Source organism: Erigeron canadensis, chromosome 5 (assembly GCF_010389155.1).
Source record: "Erigeron canadensis isolate Cc75 chromosome 5, C_canadensis_v1, whole genome shotgun sequence".
In the NCBI taxonomy this organism is placed as follows: domain Eukaryota; kingdom Viridiplantae; phylum Streptophyta; class Magnoliopsida; order Asterales; family Asteraceae; genus Erigeron; species Erigeron canadensis.
The window spans coordinates 34997507-35015134 of record NC_057765.1 but is presented as its reverse complement, the minus strand read 5'-3'; the positions used below and the strand labels follow the sequence as shown (position 1 = coordinate 35015134).

Sequence of the window (17628 nt, the reverse complement as noted above, 5' to 3'; positions counted from 1 at the left end):
ACCAGATAATAAAACCATCTAGAGAAAGATCACCAAAATAATTAAAAAAAACAAACAAACAAACAAACCAACCAACCAAAGATATATTATAATTATAATATCCGGATTAAATATATACAAAACTGGATACATATTTGGGCAGCCTATAAAGTAGTTTTCTTATGAGGGGTTTGAAAGAAATTGAATAGTTGGGTGGTCTACTGGTCTCAACATGTATAATGTATTACAATGACACTTTTTTTTTTTTTCTCTACTTGTATAAGGGTGAGTTTTCAGAACTAGTAAAATACATCTTGTATCTCAGATAGCTACACTTACACAATTGTTATCGAACAAGTGCTATAAAACCCTAACTCCTTCATATCCCTGTGCTATTTCTTTTCTTATACAGTCGATAAATCACAATACATACACACACCTTTCCACCAGTGGTAACAAACCAAGAAAACATTTGGTTCCAATAAGGCAATTAGGCCAAGTAATTACACATTGTTTCTGATTATGAGGTTTGAGGCACCAAGATATACATGATCAACCAGAATATATACATCCATTCAGGCAAATCAATGTACACAGTGTCATATGTTGTTATTGTAAGTTACAACATTTACGATTGCTAGATATATTTTTGAACGATTATGCACATAATGGATTATATACAATTATACATACACACAGACGGATAACCACACATAGAAATCTTTTTTAACCTGATGTTTCTGCGGTTCGGCTTTGGCATGACCACGGAGAAGTAACAGGTTTAGCAGCTGAAATCTGAACACGAATCACCTCATGAATTGCACCGCGATAAAGCACACCAAGAACTTCTTGTTCTTTTGTCATTGCGAGATCTCTTAGGGATGTTCTTCTTGAGATAGACTCATCACGCAGCCTAAACCCATGTAACCACCGCCCAAGCTTCCACCATTGGACACATACTTGCCGATAAGAAATCTTGCTACTATATAGAGCTTCCATCACATGCTCAGCCTGCAAGCAATTCCATAAGCCACATGTAAATGAGAAAATACCCGATACAAGGACATATGCGGTTCTATTTGTGTATATAAAATGAGCCAATATCAGCAGTTTGGGCGAATTAGTTAATGGTTTAAAACAAGTTCAAATGGGTGTTATTCGTGCAGGTCTGGGTTGACCTGCAAATGAGTGTGTTGTTCAAGTTCAAATGAGTGTGTTGTTCAAGATGCCAAAACTGCAAGGTAAAGTTTTTCTCTAAAACTGTAAAGAAACTAACGTACATATAAACAACACCAGTATCACATATATCCATAAACTTAACTAATGGGACAAGAGTAGATAACTAGAGATTAATATTGTTCACTTACAGGCACTCCAAGCCATGCAATACAGTAGTGCAGACCAGCCAAATTAAGCAGCACATGAAGATTTTCTTTAAAAAAGAACAACACGACGTCTCTGAATCCAAACTGCATAGACTTCATGTTTTGCATTGCAACCAAATAATGATTGACCTCAATTGATTCCGAGGATATGCATTGTTCCAAAAACGCAATAACGGCATCTGCTTTGCTAGCCATCTCATGATGCTTATTGACATAAAATCCCCTCCACCCCTACAATCACATGTTAAACAAACAAAGGGAGATGAAGAAGATCATAAACAAAACTCTGAAAAAGAACAATACAAGCATTATGAAACTACAATCATCGAGTAAATTACTTTCGTAATTGTGTTATATTTGCTAAAAATACCAAAAGTATGCTTGTCTGGACGCTTTCAAGAAAATCTACAATGGTTTTTCCAAGTGAAACTACAACACAAGCATAAAAAAGGGGTAAATGAGTGGGAACACTTTGGTCTCATGTATCGTCATGGTAGCGCAAATTGCATAGAACTCATGCTTGGTAAGTCACCATTCTCACACATGGATCACAAAATATAGTTTCTCCACTTGCCTTTGACAAGTTTCGAACCTATGAGTCTGTGCAGCCTTCATCTGTAGGCCCATGTAATAAGCATAATCATAAGCATCTTGTGGTTTTTTGTGCATTTGAACAAGTAAAATGATTAATTTGCTATGAAGCTATTCGTTCACTCACTTACTACACGGACGATATGTCATGAATTACCTAACATATAGACTAATAACTAACAAATAGACTAATAACAAAAAAGGAATTTACTTTTAACATGCTATACATGAAAATAACCATCCCCTAAAATAATTTTCAACGGCGTTACTGCAAACTCCAACAAAAAAATAATTTTCCACTGGAGCAAACAACCATATATACATATAGCGATATACATATACATAAGAAGTTAAACAAGGTATAAATACATATATTATGTATAGATATAGAGAAAGACCTTCAAATTGGAGTCCAAATGGAGTTGCTGCAGATGATGTGGATTAAATTGAGGAACATCAAAACAAAGATGTTGTTGATCAACAAACAGGGCAGGCCATCTATGTTTACATAGACCCGCCCATATATGATCCGACCCACATAGCTCCCGCCAAAACCTACTACAGCTTCCCAATGCACATATCTCCATTTCCTAAAAGCCAATCAATTTATAATACCCAATTAAAAAATAATCACAACCCAATATCCATTAATTCATAATAAACATAAATAAATATATACAAATAAAACGTTTATTGGAAAGAAACCTGAAGCAAAGAAGCGATTTTGAAAGCAATATCGCTAGGAACAGAGTTTTGTATTGACAGATTATTATTATTATTATTGTTGTTCTTCATGTTTTTAGAAATGAAATGAAAATGACTATTTTTTTTTTTTTTTTGGAAACGGATGATGAAGATGGAAAAGGGGGGTGCTCATGTGTTTGAGCTAAATTTCTGGTGTGATTGCGTGGAGGTGTTAAAATTTTAAGAAAAGCACACGTAACCCCACCAAGGGTCAACTTATCATTTAAAAATTAAAATTTTATGTAAAGTAAAAAAAAAAAACTGGTCAAATTTAACAGTTAACACGATGTATTGTCAATATTGATATACTTTATTAATAGTATAAGGTTTTATAAACCAAGGCCTTTATACCAACCAACGCATAATTAATTAGTGTGATAAATTGGTAATTTAGCTACAAAGTAGTTGTACGTTGTTTGGTCATTTGAGTATAGAATTGTAATGTCGTATGTCTTTTTATCTGGTAAAATAAGTTGAAATGTGAATAGCAAGTTCGTCTGCTTATAATTGGAAAATGAGTTAATGAAATATGGTAAAAGTGAAAACGGTTCACTGACTTCGACAAAAGGGTTTTGCATTGTACAAGATATGATCTGCGTCACAAAGGACCTGATTCCATATAAAAAAGTTTTTTATAGTATTTTAATTATTCACGTTTTCATAAAAATTATTCACGTTTTTGTAAAAAGTTAGTGTTCATTATGTCTTTCAGCTAAGTGTTGGTCACAAGTTCAAAACCTTTGAAAGGCATATTAGGAAGTCCTTGCCAATGTGGTGGGGCATGTAGGTTTTCTCTAGCATTTAGCTGGTTTCCTCCAGAACGGTAGTGAGACTTCCACCGCTAGTCATACCTTTGGATTGACTGTGCTGGTCACGTGGTCGATCTCTACCGGACGATGAATAGGCATGCCGCTGAGTTCAATCACTATTGCTGTTCAAAAAAAAAAAATAATAAAATAAAATAAATGACCTTTAAATGAAATGTTATATGAAGAAAGTTATTCAAATTTTACATCAATCTTTTCTGTAATTTTGAAAAATACATATCCTAGGTCAATCATTTATCACCTTAGCTCGTTATTCTATGCTCAACCATTAGCACCATTCTATGTCGATTCTTATATCGAACAATTTTTACTCTTAGAATAAAAACGGTGAGAGCATTTGAAAACATCATTTTGATGCATTAAAAGTGTATAAAACTAGTGCATAACTAATTATCAAGTGTTTAACAATACATTGATCCGTAAAAAAAAATCACGTTTTTTTATTGGATGCATCATTTTGATGAATAAAGATGGATACACAAAATAAAAAACATGATTTTTTTAAATTTTGATAGACCAATGTGTTGTTAAACACTAAAATAATGATAATTAGTTTACACTATGTTAGTTTTATGGACTTAGGCTATCTCCAATGGGGGAGCCCTTAGGTGCCCTTGGATATCCTTCGCCGTTGAAACTTGTCCAATACTAAAGATTTTTTGAAGGATGCCCTTACTTGTCCTTACCTAATATATTTTTGTTTTTTAGTGGAGGTAAAAAGATATGTAAGAATATTTGTATGATTGAAGATAAAATTATAAGATTTGAAGGATTTGTAAGGATGTATAAGGATATGTAAAAATATGATGTGGCGGCTCAAAGGGCATCCTTAACATTGGAGATAGTCTTATAATGCATCAAAATGTAATTTTTAAGTGTTCTCACCATATTCTTATTTGATTGTCCATATATATATATATATATATATATTGGCCGGTTTAATTTTTTGCTGGCCCTAAGCGTGACCATAGTCACATGTATTGGATTTACTTTTCATAAATTTTTCAATTTTGCCTCTTTAAGATTTCTTTTTAGTACCACTTACATTAAATCGGATCTAGGTTCACTTCAATACGATATGATACAATAATAAATTTAGATATTCAAGTACAACTGTTCTGCAAATGGAAATGTATACTTGGCAGTGTAAGACCCAGCTACATACAATTACCGAATTATGTGTCCACAGTACGTCCATTAATAAGGACTACACCATTTCTTCCTTAAAATTTTCTTCTTACAAGTCACAATTTCATCATCACCTACTTTTAACTTCAAATATTCCAAATAAAAAAAAACAACTCACCATCTATCACCACCACCGGAATCCTCTTTGACACGTACGTGAAGGTTTTAGACGGCCGCCTAGCTAACCTATAAACATTACTGAGGCGGCCGTGTTATTAAATAAAATGTTTATTTATATACGTATATTCATAGTACGTACATCATTCATTGTACGTCGGCCAAATTAACTATCGCCTAGTCATGATCTTCTTTGTAAGAGTGTAAAAGGAGAGCCAAATGAGCAATATAAGTGCTATGCTGGCCATGCCTGACAAAATCATAGAGATTTGTACATGATGACAAAAGGACCAATACTTGTTGCATATCTTCTTCCATCCAGATTGATGGCTCCCTTTGAGTCCTAAGTATGCTAGCGCTTGTCCAGCTCCAAACGCTGCGGATACACTAGCCGCCTGTAGCTGCACGTGCGTATAACAAAGATTATTACTGCACGCATGCATTATTTTGACACAATTGTACATAATTTGCGCGCTAGTACAAACATATATATAGATGCCCTACTAGACAAATATGTTTTTTTTAGCAGTTAAAACAACTGTTTTGAGTGATTTTTGAAACGATCTAAAAGCTTGTGTTTGTTTATGAAAAGTTAAGAATATAGTAATATACTTGCAACTTTCTTACTCTTTGCTAAATCACTAACCTACTTATATTATGGATCTTATTTTATCGTAGGTAAATATTAAATAAAATAAAACACATACTTTTAATTTCATATCAAAAGTCCACCGTTAAATTTTATCTTAAGTCACCTAAACTATTTAATAATACTCTTCATCTTAAAAATACTGATAAACAACAATTGCTCTTATCATTATTTAATCAATCAGAAGCTCAAATTTCTTCAATTTTAATTTGATGTTTTAGTTAATCTTAAGTAGTTAATAAGGGCTTACAGTATCTAGTATCACCAAATAAAGCTGTAATTTCGTCGAATATCCTCCTCTCTTCTGTGCCAAAAATGATAAGTAACCAGTGATGATGCTGTACAAGGTTGATATGGAAAGTGCTACTACAAAGTATCTGAATCATAAGACAAGCAACAAGCTAGAGATAAAATGTTTAACTATTGATCGATTATGACATTTTTACACCATAGATATATAGGTATGAATTTAATAAATCACAAGTTACTTGTAAATTGAGGAATGTTTCCAATTTGCATCCCATGGTATTGAAATGCCAGGCGAAATTTGTACCATTTTGGTTTGTTTCGAAGTCAGCATAACAACGACTGCAGCCACACTTGTGATAAACAATACGGCCCTCAAGGCCGTATCAACCACCCCGTGGTTCCTGGCACCATCTGCGCCACTACTAGCCTTGTACTGACTGGGTGGTGGCGCAGAGCTTTTTACAGGTATCTCCATATCAACCGCGGCACGTAGAGGAGCAGTACTGGATGCCATGGCCACGGGATGGTAAGTAGCAAAGAGAAGGTTGTGTTTGTGCGATTGGGAATACTACATTGTCATTATATTTATACTAGACTAAATTAATTAATTTCTTTTTGCATGGTAATCTCGTGCAATATTAGTATTATTTAACTATTTAATTTCTTTTTTGCTTTTTGATACATCGAATAATTATTTTTTAAACCTATTAACTACCATCACCTTAACTTTCAGTCGTTCTGTGGTATATAACTATATAAAGTCAAGATAATCATACTGTAACGTTGTTAGTTTAAGACAAAAAGAAAATTCTTTCTAATTTTTAAAGACACTTGTGAATATTTCGGCATCATGATGTTCAATATAAAATTATTTTGTGTCAGTTGTTTAATGACTTGAGAATTCAAGTAACGTTTAAATGGACAGTATGCGGACTTCAACCCAACGTTTCAAAGACTACACTACTCGTTACCATTACCCCATGTGATACCCTCAGGGACTTGAGGTTGCTGCGAGAAAAAAAATCTCTAGACTCTAACTAAATTGAGACGTCATTCAAGTGAAATATCATCCGATCTAAAAGCAGCTGTTCAATATAGAACTTACTTTTCCTAATATATTGATACTAATTTTAATATTAATAAATAGTACTTAATATTTTTATAGTAAATAAATAAGAAACATGAATTTTTTTATTTTTTTATTTTAGAATGACGTGTTAGTTAGTTAATTAGTGGTTCAAACCTTAGCTAGCACTGACAATGTGACATCCAAGCTGACAGTACGTTAGATCTTGTAACCCGAAGGCACCCCTATAAACCAAAAGTGAGATAACACGGCTCGCACACGTTCAAAGAGGTAAATGCCCAAAATCAAAGGAAATTGATATTTGATTTCTAGTCTTTAAGCCAACATTCTCCCACCTAAAAGCCCTAGAAAGGAAACTTCAAAGACTGACAAAAGAGAAAAGTAAGATAATTCTTTCTGGCCTTAACTGAAAGTGAGAGAGGCCCAGGTCTACATACAGGTCTTGGATCAATAGAATTCTCCAATTGCTAGGGGCTCCAGGTATCTACTTGATCTAATTAAGACCAAGTGGAAAATAAGAAACATGAATTAACTAATATATCTAAAGTTTTTGCTAACAAATCATTACAACCACCTAGACGCGTATATGCCTGTGTGACACGGCGGTGATGCATAGTGGTGGCGACGGCGGTGTGCGATGACGACAATGGTAGAGGAGATGGACGACATCGGTGAATGTAAAATTAATTCATGTAGATGAGGTTACTATGGTTATTTAATTAAGAGTGGAGAATCTATGTTGTAAATTATTTCATTAATGATATTATAGATATATATATTATGTGAAAATGTTTAAATTAGTGGATAAATAAGTGCGATAATATGGTTATTTTAAAGTCTGAATTACTTAAAAAGAAAAAAAATAGTTTGTTTTATATATAAGAATAGATTACTTTTAATGAGGACTTTTTAATATTTATACAACAATAATCAGCATGCCGCTTAGCATTTTATTCCATAGATAGATTATACAAAACACAATCGTGGACACTAATTTAATTTCAATGAGAAATCTTTTAAAGCATGTCTTCTTCTGATTTTGGCAACGATTTCTTTTCTTTAATATATCCAAAATTTCATTAATATAGAAACTAACAAGAAGCTAGCTAGTATACAAACGACGTACAAAGACAAATTACTAGAAGAAATCAAAAATTAAAGTGACACTATTTTGGCCACGTAATAAAATGTTTGGGAATCTATTAGTCTTAGGCTAAAAAAAAGGCAATGGGGAACCCTAGCCCCGGTACCACAATTGGATACTCATCGACTCACCCCGTATGAGCTATATGATGCCGGTAAAATACCTCCTTACAAATCCTTATACATCCTTATAAATTCTTCAAATCCTATAATTTTATCTCAAACCATAAAAATATATTTACATACCTTTTACCTCCAACTAAAAACAAAAATATATTAGGTAATGACATGTCCTTAGGTAAGGACATCCCTTAAAAAATCTTTAGATTTGGACAAACTTTAACGACAAATAATATCTAAATTAAGGCATTATCTAAAGGCACCCTCATTAGAAGTAGCCTTTGGAAATTGGTGGTCTGTTTGACAAGGTCTTGTTGATGAAGATATAGTCATTTTCTATCTTCCAAAAGGAATCGGTTGGGTGTAAATCCATATTTCACAATGGAAAAATAATAAACGTGTATATAAGGTTGTGGGTCATTTCTATCAGCATATAGTTTTAGTGTAAAACCCTATTGAACTTATATTGTGTTTGATGAGTTAGGAATATAATTTTTACAATTGGTATTAGAGCCACGTTCAACTAAATGTTTATGTAGATGGTTCCCCAGTTAGACCTGATTCAACGGTATTAGTGGATCTCGGTTTGCCTTTTACCGAAAAAACCCCGGTAAAAAGACGGTGTGCTCCAATGGTAAATGTCGGTGTTATGAAAAATGTGGGATCATGGGCTATGGTTAAAGGGGAGACCCAATTGCAAAATTTGGGTTTGAGAGGAGGATTGTTGGGTGTACATAAACCCATCCACTCCCTCTATCACCATATTATTTCAATGAAACCCTAATGAACTTATACTGTTCTTGACGAGTTGAGTATATAATTCCTTACATGATTTTTTATGGGGGAAAATAATAATATTTTCTTATAAATTGCGTTAATTAGTTAATATAAATAAATGGTAAATAAACGATACTAGTGTATATATAGTATATACTAAAAGTAGCTGAGTAGTAGCTACGTCCTCTAAAATTTTACTACCTCACATTTATGGCCACTGATGTTTTCTTTTTAAGTTTTAAATAGATAATCGTTCAAATCAACCCATACAATTTTGACAAATAATACAAAGAAAAACATATACAAATTAAATAGAGTTTCATACAGGAAAAACGAATAGTATACTTAAACCGGTAGATGTGAGATTCGTTGGTCAAATTAACTATCGCCTTGCAATCTTCTTGGATAGCGTGTACACGGAGAGCCAGACGAGCAATAGCAGCACGATGGATGATACGAGTGACAAAAAAATCGACACTCCAAAGTGAACACAATACGTATGGTACCTATCACATATCTTGGTCCATCCGGTATGAGAGTTACCTTTGAGTCCTATATATCCTACTCCTCCTGATGCACCTGTTGCCGCAGCCACAACACCCAATAACAGCTGCACCATACATAGAAATGAATTTTCAAGTGTCACTTTTCGTCTAGTGTACAATTTATTTATGCATTAATGTCAAATCTGTTACTGCAAAAGGCAGGGGCGGCCTAAGCACGGGGTGAAATGGGCGACCAATAAAAAATAAGAGATGATCTGTACACCACCTGTTTTTGACCGTACACCACCAAAGATGCTATATAGTGTTGTACTGTATAACACTCTAAAGCATATTTGGTGGTGTATGGTCAAAAATCATGTGGTGTACAGATCACTTCCCATAAAAAATTTGTATGATTGTTTGCTATGTTTATCCATGCAACTTTCAAAAATTGTTGTTTTTAAAAAATAGTTTAGATAAGCGCCTAGCTTATATAAAGGCCTTTTTTGGGCTCGTCCTGGACCATAAGTCCCCAAGACGACCCGTCAAGGTGTAAAAAATTATATCTCATACATATATCAGTACCAGAATCCTTCCTCGATCTACGGCTTGTTTAGTTACACTTGTTGGAGAATGCAATGGATTTTGCTGACAATGTTTATAATATGTATAAAAAAACTTTAACTGTATAGACATAATCGGACTTTGTTCTTATAAAAAACATGTATTAATTGATACCTTGATAGTTAATCAAAGTATACATGATTATGATCAAGAATTCAAGATGTAATAGTGAGAATTACTCTACATAATCAGCTTTAATTAGTATGCATGAAGAGTACTAGCTAGATCGAGTTCATGCTTAAGAAATGAGTATAGATGAAGAACTAACTTACAGCATCAAACATCACAAAATGAAATTGCATCTTAGTAGAAACTCCTCCGGAACTTATCAATGCGAAAACCGATAACACACCAGTGATGATGCTATATAAGGTAGCCACAGAGAGTGCTGCCACAAAATATCTGCATCATAACACACGTTTAGTTAACAGTAGTACTCCAAAAGATCATTAACAACCGTTAGTGATTTGGACCAAATCTGTAGATGAAGTGGAAACTTTTGGACCAAAACAATAATTTATGAAAGGTAGGAATGAAACCAGAAATTTTAAGAGCACGAACCGACAGGAACCAAAAGTGTAATTAACTCTAAATTAACACATATAATACGAGTTAAGTTGATAGATATTTACATGAAAGCTGGGGAGTAATTGAACTTTGCATCTCTAGATATTAGGAAACCGGGTGCAAAAGGAATCAGTTTGGTTTGTTTAGAAGTGACCATTATAATGACAGCAACCAAGCCTGTTGCAAATAGCAACACCCTTAAGACCACATCAGCTAATAGACCGGTACCAGTCTTGTATTCCGGCGGTGGTCCTTCCGACTTTAGTGGTGCCTCTTGGGTGTGATCAACTGATGCCATGACCACCGGAATTTGGATATGATATCAGTGAATATAAGTTTTTTTTCTTGTGATAGTATAGTTTGATGTTAGCTACAAAATGCATATATTTATAGTAGATTCTGGTCAACTCATTATCTTGCACGGTAACACAACTTCATATCAAAATTAACATTGATATTAATTAATAAGAAAGTGATTTTGCCAATGGATTGGTGAATTATTATTGGTAAAGTTTTAAATTTTTTTTCATAGTTTGAATTAGTAGTAGATTATTGGAGGGTTTTTGAGAATCCTGAGTTTTATCACTTATGTGTGTGGTTTAAGCTTCACATACTATTCAATTGGATGTCATTGTAGTGTGTCAGATATTAACTACTAATTAATTGATAACTCTTTGAAAACAAAAAAACAAGAAAGTGATTTTAACGTTGCATTTATAAATTAGGTTCTAAATAAGTCTATACATGGCATACATTATGTTACCCTCTTTTATCAATCATACCTATACCTATTCCAAACATACGACCCAAATCTAATTATTTTTCCTTACGTTAAAGAATGAAGAACAAAACCCACCATAAAAATGTTCCACACCGAGCACTACAACGTGAAGAACCACGCTGTATGCCAATACGCGACGCACCTTGAGCATACCGTATGCTCTAAACCTTAAAAAAAAAAAAAATTAAATAAAAATAAACATTTGGCCGGGTTATCATTATTACGGTTGTATAGAGAGTTAACGAATTATAATTTAACAAATGGTCGAATCAAGGATATATTTGATTGACCGGTATCTTGTTTTTTGTAATTCCATATCCTATACATTTCTTAATTTTAAATAATATATACACAGTTGATCGAGACGAATGAAATACGAAGCTAACGTTTTAGCATTATTCTATGGGATTGACTAAGATTTAGTTCACACACGTCAATAGCTTGTTAAATTAAAACACTTACGATAATAACGAATGGATGAGACCTATATATATATAAGTATAATAAATAATTAATTAATTGTGGTTGTAAGCCTCCATACCAATAATGTTGACATATTATCTAATATTATATTGATAATAAAGAATTATATATCATGATATGATACTTAATTGAGAAAATCATATCATAGATAAGGCCGGGTCGTGCCATTGAAAGCCATATCGTAAGCTGCGGCTGTCAAATATATACAACAAGATCCTCGCTTGTTATGGTTGGTGCCTTGGTGGCAAACCAATATATATGCACCTTCTAATTATTAGTGATCGTGCGTCTTAAACTGGCATGAAATTTTGATATTGCTATTGCTATGTGGTATATTAGATAAGTGTTTGGAAATACAAGCTTTGGTTCAAGTGTTGAATATAAATTAGTTCAAATTAATGTACTCAATTTATGATCATTTTTTTTTCTTTTTTAATCTTTGTATTAGAATGGGATGTAAACAAATCGAGCTTTTAACAAGATACTTGACTTCGACTCATTTAAGTCAGGTTCCAGAGTTTTTGAACTCGAGTTGAAGTTGAACACAAACATGATTACTACTCAATTAGTCTCACGAGTGAAGCTTAATACTTTAATATTAAGCTCTGGTCGTTCGATAGTTCGTTTAGCTATTAACGAGCAAGAATGCAAGATGTTCGAGCTTCACGGATCACGATCCCATTTATAAGCTCAGTAAAAGAGAGTTTTATGAGTTTAGATTAGTTTACTCAGTTCGAGTAAGTAGACGAGCTATTCGAGTCTGAAAAAATCGTTAAAAAAGTAACTTTCAAAAAGTAACAAGTCGTCTTATTTTTTAATGTCATTAAATTTTATCAAACAAAAATTATTCGAGTCCGAAAAAATCGTTAAAAAAAGTAACTTTCAAAAAGTAACAAGAAGTCTTATTTTTTAATATCATTAAATTTTATCAAACAAAAATTTCTAGTAAATAACTAGACGACACAGATTACAAAGTCACAAAACAAAAATAACACTTAAATTCAACAAAACCATTAACGGTGTACATTATAAGGCCCATTCCTTATAATAATTAGCCCAATCAACAAAAGTCTGCCCAACGAAAAAACCAAAATAACATTTAAATTCGAAAAAATAATAGTAATAAAATAAGGCCCATTACATTAAAATGTAATTAATTTAATATAAAAATCAAACATCAAATTTAACATCAATTTCGAAAAAAACAGAAAAAGAAACATCAATTTCGAAAGATACATATATTCATAGACTAGCATGGGTTTATAGTGTAAATTAATTCATTAAAGCCAAATTTAGTAATTTATAAAAACTTTTTTCATAATGCGTATTTATTAAAGGTAATTTAATACTTTTACATATAACCATTTTCTAAAACTTTCTAAAAATGAAAAGTGGATAGTTATTATAAAGGAATATCGATATATCAAGTTTTCATAGTACTAGTACCATGTATTAATTTAATAGGGTCTTTGTAATCCACTTAATCACAATTCAATTATATTAAATAGATATACCAAAATTAACTTGGAAATTTGCTAGCTGAATAGACACTTCATCGGTCAAAATAGTCTTAAAATTTTTTGTCCATTCGCCATTGACCGATCCATGTATGATAGTGCCCTGCAAATAGCAAAAAAAAACACATGAAAAAAACTAGTAAATTCTATTAGTGTGTTTCTATGTATTTAATCCAATTTTAAAAAATAAACCCCAAGCAAATTAACCATAAGAATCGAATAACATCTTTACATACAGATCTAGAAAATTTATTCAGAATAAAAAAGGAAGTCATCCAAGGACATTCCAAACGTCGATCAAATGATTTTATCGGCTAATGCAAGAAAGATAGGGAAAGAAATTGTTGATAAAAAAAAAAGTCGAGCCAAAAACCTTGTAAAGTCATCTCCTGTTGTGCTAAATCCTAAACATAACGTGGATCAAAGGGTTTTATCTAAAGGTATTATTTAAAATTGATATCATGCTTTTCATAAGATCCGAAGTATATCTGTCATACACAAACTAAAATGATGAATTGTTCCACCATGCTAAATAATCATACTAAAACATTCAATAGCATCTCAATATGTAGCATTTTCTCCTGATAGAATACAACGGCTAAAAAATTACACCATTATTAAGCTAGTTTCAAATAAGATTCGAAATAATCATAGTTCATATATGAAAATAATCATAATCTTACTCATAGCAAAATTCGACTTTTTATCTAAAAGCTTATAGAAAGATATAATCGTAAATCTTAAGTATACACCATTAATGAGCTACTTTCAAAACGATATCAAAATAATCAAAGTCAATATATTAAAATAATCAGAAACTTACCATAGCAATTTTAGACTTTATATCTAAAAGGTTATAGATTTATATAATCGTAAATCCAAAGAGTTAATATAGGTTATAAATACAAAATTTCATAGCCGGCTGGGAGGACAGGCAGTCTAGGCGCAAGCCTTGGGCCCAAAAAAGGTAAGCGGCCCAATTTTCTTCTGGGAAAGGCCGTATACGATAGATTCTTGGAGAGATTTATATGAATACTACTTGGAGAGGAAGCTATGGAAAACTTATAAATGATGGAAATCAGTTAGATATGTATTCGATAGTGGCCGTAAGTGGGTCCATTTCATTTATATAGATGAATTTAGCTTTAATTTTTCATTTACAACCTTTTAGTTTTTCAAAACAGTTTAATTTAACCCTTTCTTTCTTTTTTTTTTTTTTTATGTTTTTAACATACTAAATATAACTTTCAATAGTGATACAATAATTTTCATCACTCGACCCCGTGAACGAAAAATTCTAGCTCCGCTTCTAAATACGAGAGGATATACGACATGATAAAATCAGGATTTTAGGGGCCCAATTTTAATTCTTGCCTCGGGCCCAAAACATTTTTAACATTCTCGGAGACGGCCCTGCAAAATTTAATATATAATATTTAGATTAGTAAAGTCATATATCACAACTTAATTAATACAAAACTAAAGAAGAAACATACGAAAATTAACTCCATATAAATATTGATTCTAGTTTACCTTTTTTTTTCAACTTTATTAAAATAAAAAATTTACAGTTTCTTATATTCTAAAAGTGTAAACTATAAAATTTGAAAAATACATACCAATTCATCAACAAAGACCATCTCAAACGTTTTGATTTTTTTCGGGTTGTTCTACTCCGAAACAATCTATACATGCACAACACGGAGTCGTAAATGATGGTTAACATATGTTGACTTAATATCTTCAAGATGAACTAATGTGGTCATATATTTTTTTTGTTGAAGAAAAAACCATAACGAACCACAAATTAAATTAAAAGAAATAATAATAACAATAACATAAGAATTGAATATTAAAAAATAATAATAATGATTAATTGTGTGTAAAGTATATAGAAAGAAAAAACCTTTTGTAGTTGATCGTAACTTCTTCTTTTTTGTCGTGCGTGAGTTATATTATAGATTACCAATAAAACCCGAAAAGTGTAAATTAATTATTTTTAAATTGGGTGAAATTGTAAATTGGTGATGGAAAACCAAAAAGTGTAAATTAATTATTTTTAAGTACAAATTGTTGATGGAAAACTAAAAAGTATAATTAATTATTTTTAAATTAGGTTAAAGTGTAAATTGGTGATGTAAAATAAAAAGACATAAGTTAATTATTTTTAAATTGGGTTAAAATGTAAATTGTTGATGAAAAACCAAAAAGTGTAAATTAATTATTTTTAAGTACATATTGTTGATGGAAAACCAAAAAGTATAATTAATTATTTTTAAATTAGGTTAAAGTGTAAATTGGTGATGGAAAATAAAAAGACATAAGTTAATTATTTTTAAATTGGGTTAAAATGTAAATTGTTGATGAAAAAACAAAAAGTGTAAATTAATTGTTTTAGATTGGGGTTAAAGTGTAAATTGGTGATGGAAAACTAAAAAGTGTAAATTAATTTAGATTAATATTAAAAAATTAAAGGATTAATAAGGATGGAGGATTAGGTTAAAGGAGAGGGATTAGGGGTGTTAAGTGTATCCCAACCCCTCTTTTAGTTATATTATAGATAGATAGATGGATAATAGATATAATAATAATATTACACGTAAATTCATATAAAAAATACTTTAGAAAGTATACTATAACTTTGATTCTCTCCTAATATAATTACAACCACAGATACAAACACAAGTACAGTCGATGATTTTAAACAACCCCGAGGAATTTTACTAATATAATCTTTTATCGACAAATTAAAGGATATGAGCAAGATAATACACATCTTAATTAATCTATAAGATATTGACAATGTTAAACAAATTATCGCCTTGCAATCATCTTCGAAAACATATAAACAGAGAGCCAAACGAGTAGTAGAAGCGTTATGGAGGATATGAGCGCTATAATAAACGACGCTGCATAGTGCACACAAGGAGTAGTGACCTTGTCGCAGAGCTTGTTCCATCCGGTATGAGAGTCTCCTTTTAGTGCAATGTATCCGACTGATCCTGCTGCACCAATTGCTGCAGCCACGATACCTAATAGCAGCTGCGCCATACCAATTATGTGTAATTACAGTATTTATTTAGCGCGATATTATTGGGAATAATAAAGAAATTAATTAATCAAGTATGGTTCAAAGAGCTCACAGCATCAAGTATAACAAAATAAAACTGCATCTTTGTGAAGTTCCCTCCTCCGGGCTTCATCAACGCCAAAACCGACAATACACCAGTGATTACGCTATACAAGCAAGCCACTGAAAGCGCTACTACTAAGTTTCTGCACCATATATCATAACTATTGCTTTTAAACCGTGTTAATTAGCGAATAATCTTTCAATTAAGGTGTTAAAACTACAAAAGTAAGTGTCCACAAGAAAAAATCACACTAATTTGCAAATGTATAATACAATAATTGGTACACTTTTCAAGAACAGTTAACATTCACACACCATATTTTATTTGAACCCACAAGCTCTCAGTCGTTGACCAGCTCAAATACCTCAAATACCTCTAGTATGAGCGGTGTTAGAAAAAAACTAAAAAGAAGACAAAATTTAAATATGGATGAGAAAACATACAAGAAAGGCAAAATTAAAAAATTCATAGTAAATTTCATATTGTTTGGGGACAATGGTCAAGATCCTTGATTTTCAATGATAATTATTGAATCTTGACCCTTGATTTTCAGTCAATGGTCAAGATTCTTCGAACTTGACTAGTCAAGTTGGAAGAACTTGAGGGAATCCCATTTCATCTTAGAGGCGTATAATAGATTTGTGACCAAACTAAAACAAAAATATTGAGTTCAAGTTTGGGAGGCTTGAGGCATTACTTACATGAGCGCAGGGGAATAACTAAATTTTGTAACAACACGTACTGTCACGCCTGGAAGCAATGAAACCAGTTTGGTTTCTTCAGAAGTGACCATGACGATTATTGCAACCAAGGCGGTCACAAACAGCAAGATCCTCAAGGCAACATCAGCCACACGGCCCGAGCCCATACTACTACTACAACCACTGATTTCGATTGAAGTCATGATCTCAAGTGTGCGGCCACTGGATGCCATGGGTGTTGGGTTGCCCGAATGTGGATATATAAAAGGGAATTTGAAATTTATGTTTATGTTAAATGTATGGTTTGGCGTTAATTACAGAACTAATGCATATTTATAGTAGATTAATGTTGATTAGATTTGGCAAAGCAGCAGCATGCATAATGTTATGATATCCATACACGACTTAGCTGAAATAGACACACACTAATTAGTCCAATAATCCCATATTTCATACTGTATGTATGTATTAACCAAGTGG

General features: G+C 32.3%; 4 protein-coding genes across 4 annotated transcripts; all 4 read right to left on the bottom strand.

Moving 5' to 3' along the window:
* Positions 1-524: 524 nt before the first annotated feature.
* Positions 525-2809, bottom strand: LOC122599072. Its single transcript, XM_043771524.1, has 4 exons — positions 2661-2809; positions 2354-2545; positions 1347-1595; positions 525-990 (listed from the first exon to the last, which is right to left on the bottom strand). The coding sequence occupies exons 1-4, from the start codon at positions 2748-2750 to the stop codon at positions 706-708; spliced, it is 816 nt and encodes a 271-aa protein (XP_043627459.1). The 5' UTR covers positions 2751-2809; the 3' UTR covers positions 525-705.
* Positions 2810-4642: 1833 nt separating this feature from the next.
* LOC122599076 (CASP-like protein 1) lies at positions 4643-6273 on the bottom strand. The gene is made up of 3 exons (XM_043771530.1): positions 5969-6273; positions 5731-5857; positions 4643-5232 (listed from the first exon to the last, which is right to left on the bottom strand). The coding sequence occupies exons 1-3, from the start codon at positions 6241-6243 to the stop codon at positions 5002-5004; spliced, it is 633 nt and encodes a 210-aa protein (XP_043627465.1). The 5' UTR covers positions 6244-6273; the 3' UTR covers positions 4643-5001.
* Positions 6274-9109: 2836 nt separating this feature from the next.
* LOC122599074 (CASP-like protein 1) lies at positions 9110-10904 on the bottom strand. The gene is made up of 3 exons (XM_043771528.1): positions 10598-10904; positions 10238-10367; positions 9110-9466 (listed from the first exon to the last, which is right to left on the bottom strand). The coding sequence occupies exons 1-3, from the start codon at positions 10828-10830 to the stop codon at positions 9239-9241; spliced, it is 591 nt and encodes a 196-aa protein (XP_043627463.1). The 5' UTR covers positions 10831-10904; the 3' UTR covers positions 9110-9238.
* Positions 10905-16127: 5223 nt separating this feature from the next.
* LOC122601673 (CASP-like protein 1) lies at positions 16128-17381 on the bottom strand. Its single transcript, XM_043774413.1, has 3 exons — positions 17149-17381; positions 16457-16589; positions 16128-16355 (listed from the first exon to the last, which is right to left on the bottom strand). Exons 1-3 carry the CDS (start codon positions 17379-17381, stop codon positions 16128-16130), a joined length of 594 nt encoding a protein of 197 aa, XP_043630348.1.
* Positions 17382-17628: the final 247 nt, after the last annotated feature.

What these genes read in the sequence shown, in the direction of transcription:
- LOC122599072 (XM_043771524.1), bottom strand. Translation starts at nt 2,750, where the DNA reads ATGAAGAACAACAATAATAATAATAATAATCTGTCAATACAAAACTCT. An exon ending in ATTTGGACTCCAATTTGAAG is followed by an intron (nt 1,596 to 2,353) that starts GTCTTTCTCTAT and finishes ATGTGATTGTAG; the next exon opens with GGGTGGAGGGGATTTTATGT. An exon ending in TTGCATGGCTTGGAGTGCCT is followed by an intron (nt 991 to 1,346) that starts GTAAGTGAACAA and finishes AATTGCTTGCAG; the next exon opens with GCTGAGCATGTGATGGAAGC.
- LOC122599076 (XM_043771530.1), bottom strand. Translation starts at nt 6,243, where the DNA reads ATGGCATCCAGTACTGCTCCTCTACGTGCCGCGGTTGATATGGAGATA. An exon ending in AAACATTCCTCAATTTACAA is followed by an intron (nt 5,858 to 5,968) that starts GTAACTTGTGAT and finishes CTTATGATTCAG; the next exon opens with ATACTTTGTAGTAGCACTTT. An exon ending in ATTTGGTGATACTAGATACT is followed by an intron (nt 5,233 to 5,730) that starts GTAAGCCCTTAT and finishes ACGCACGTGCAG; the next exon opens with CTACAGGCGGCTAGTGTATC.
- LOC122599074 (XM_043771528.1), bottom strand. Translation starts at nt 10,830, where the DNA reads ATGGCATCAGTTGATCACACCCAAGAGGCACCACTAAAGTCGGAAGGA. An exon ending in AATTACTCCCCAGCTTTCAT is followed by an intron (nt 10,368 to 10,597) that starts GTAAATATCTAT and finishes GTTATGATGCAG; the next exon opens with ATATTTTGTGGCAGCACTCT. An exon ending in ATTTTGTGATGTTTGATGCT is followed by an intron (nt 9,467 to 10,237) that starts GTAAGTTAGTTC and finishes TGTATGGTGCAG; the next exon opens with CTGTTATTGGGTGTTGTGGC.
- LOC122601673 (XM_043774413.1), bottom strand. Translation starts at nt 17,381, where the DNA reads ATGGCATCCAGTGGCCGCACACTTGAGATCATGACTTCAATCGAAATC. An exon ending in AGTTATTCCCCTGCGCTCAT is followed by an intron (nt 16,590 to 17,148) that starts GTAAGTAATGCC and finishes TATATGGTGCAG; the next exon opens with AAACTTAGTAGTAGCGCTTT. An exon ending in ATTTTGTTATACTTGATGCT is followed by an intron (nt 16,356 to 16,456) that starts GTGAGCTCTTTG and finishes GGTATGGCGCAG; the next exon opens with CTGCTATTAGGTATCGTGGC.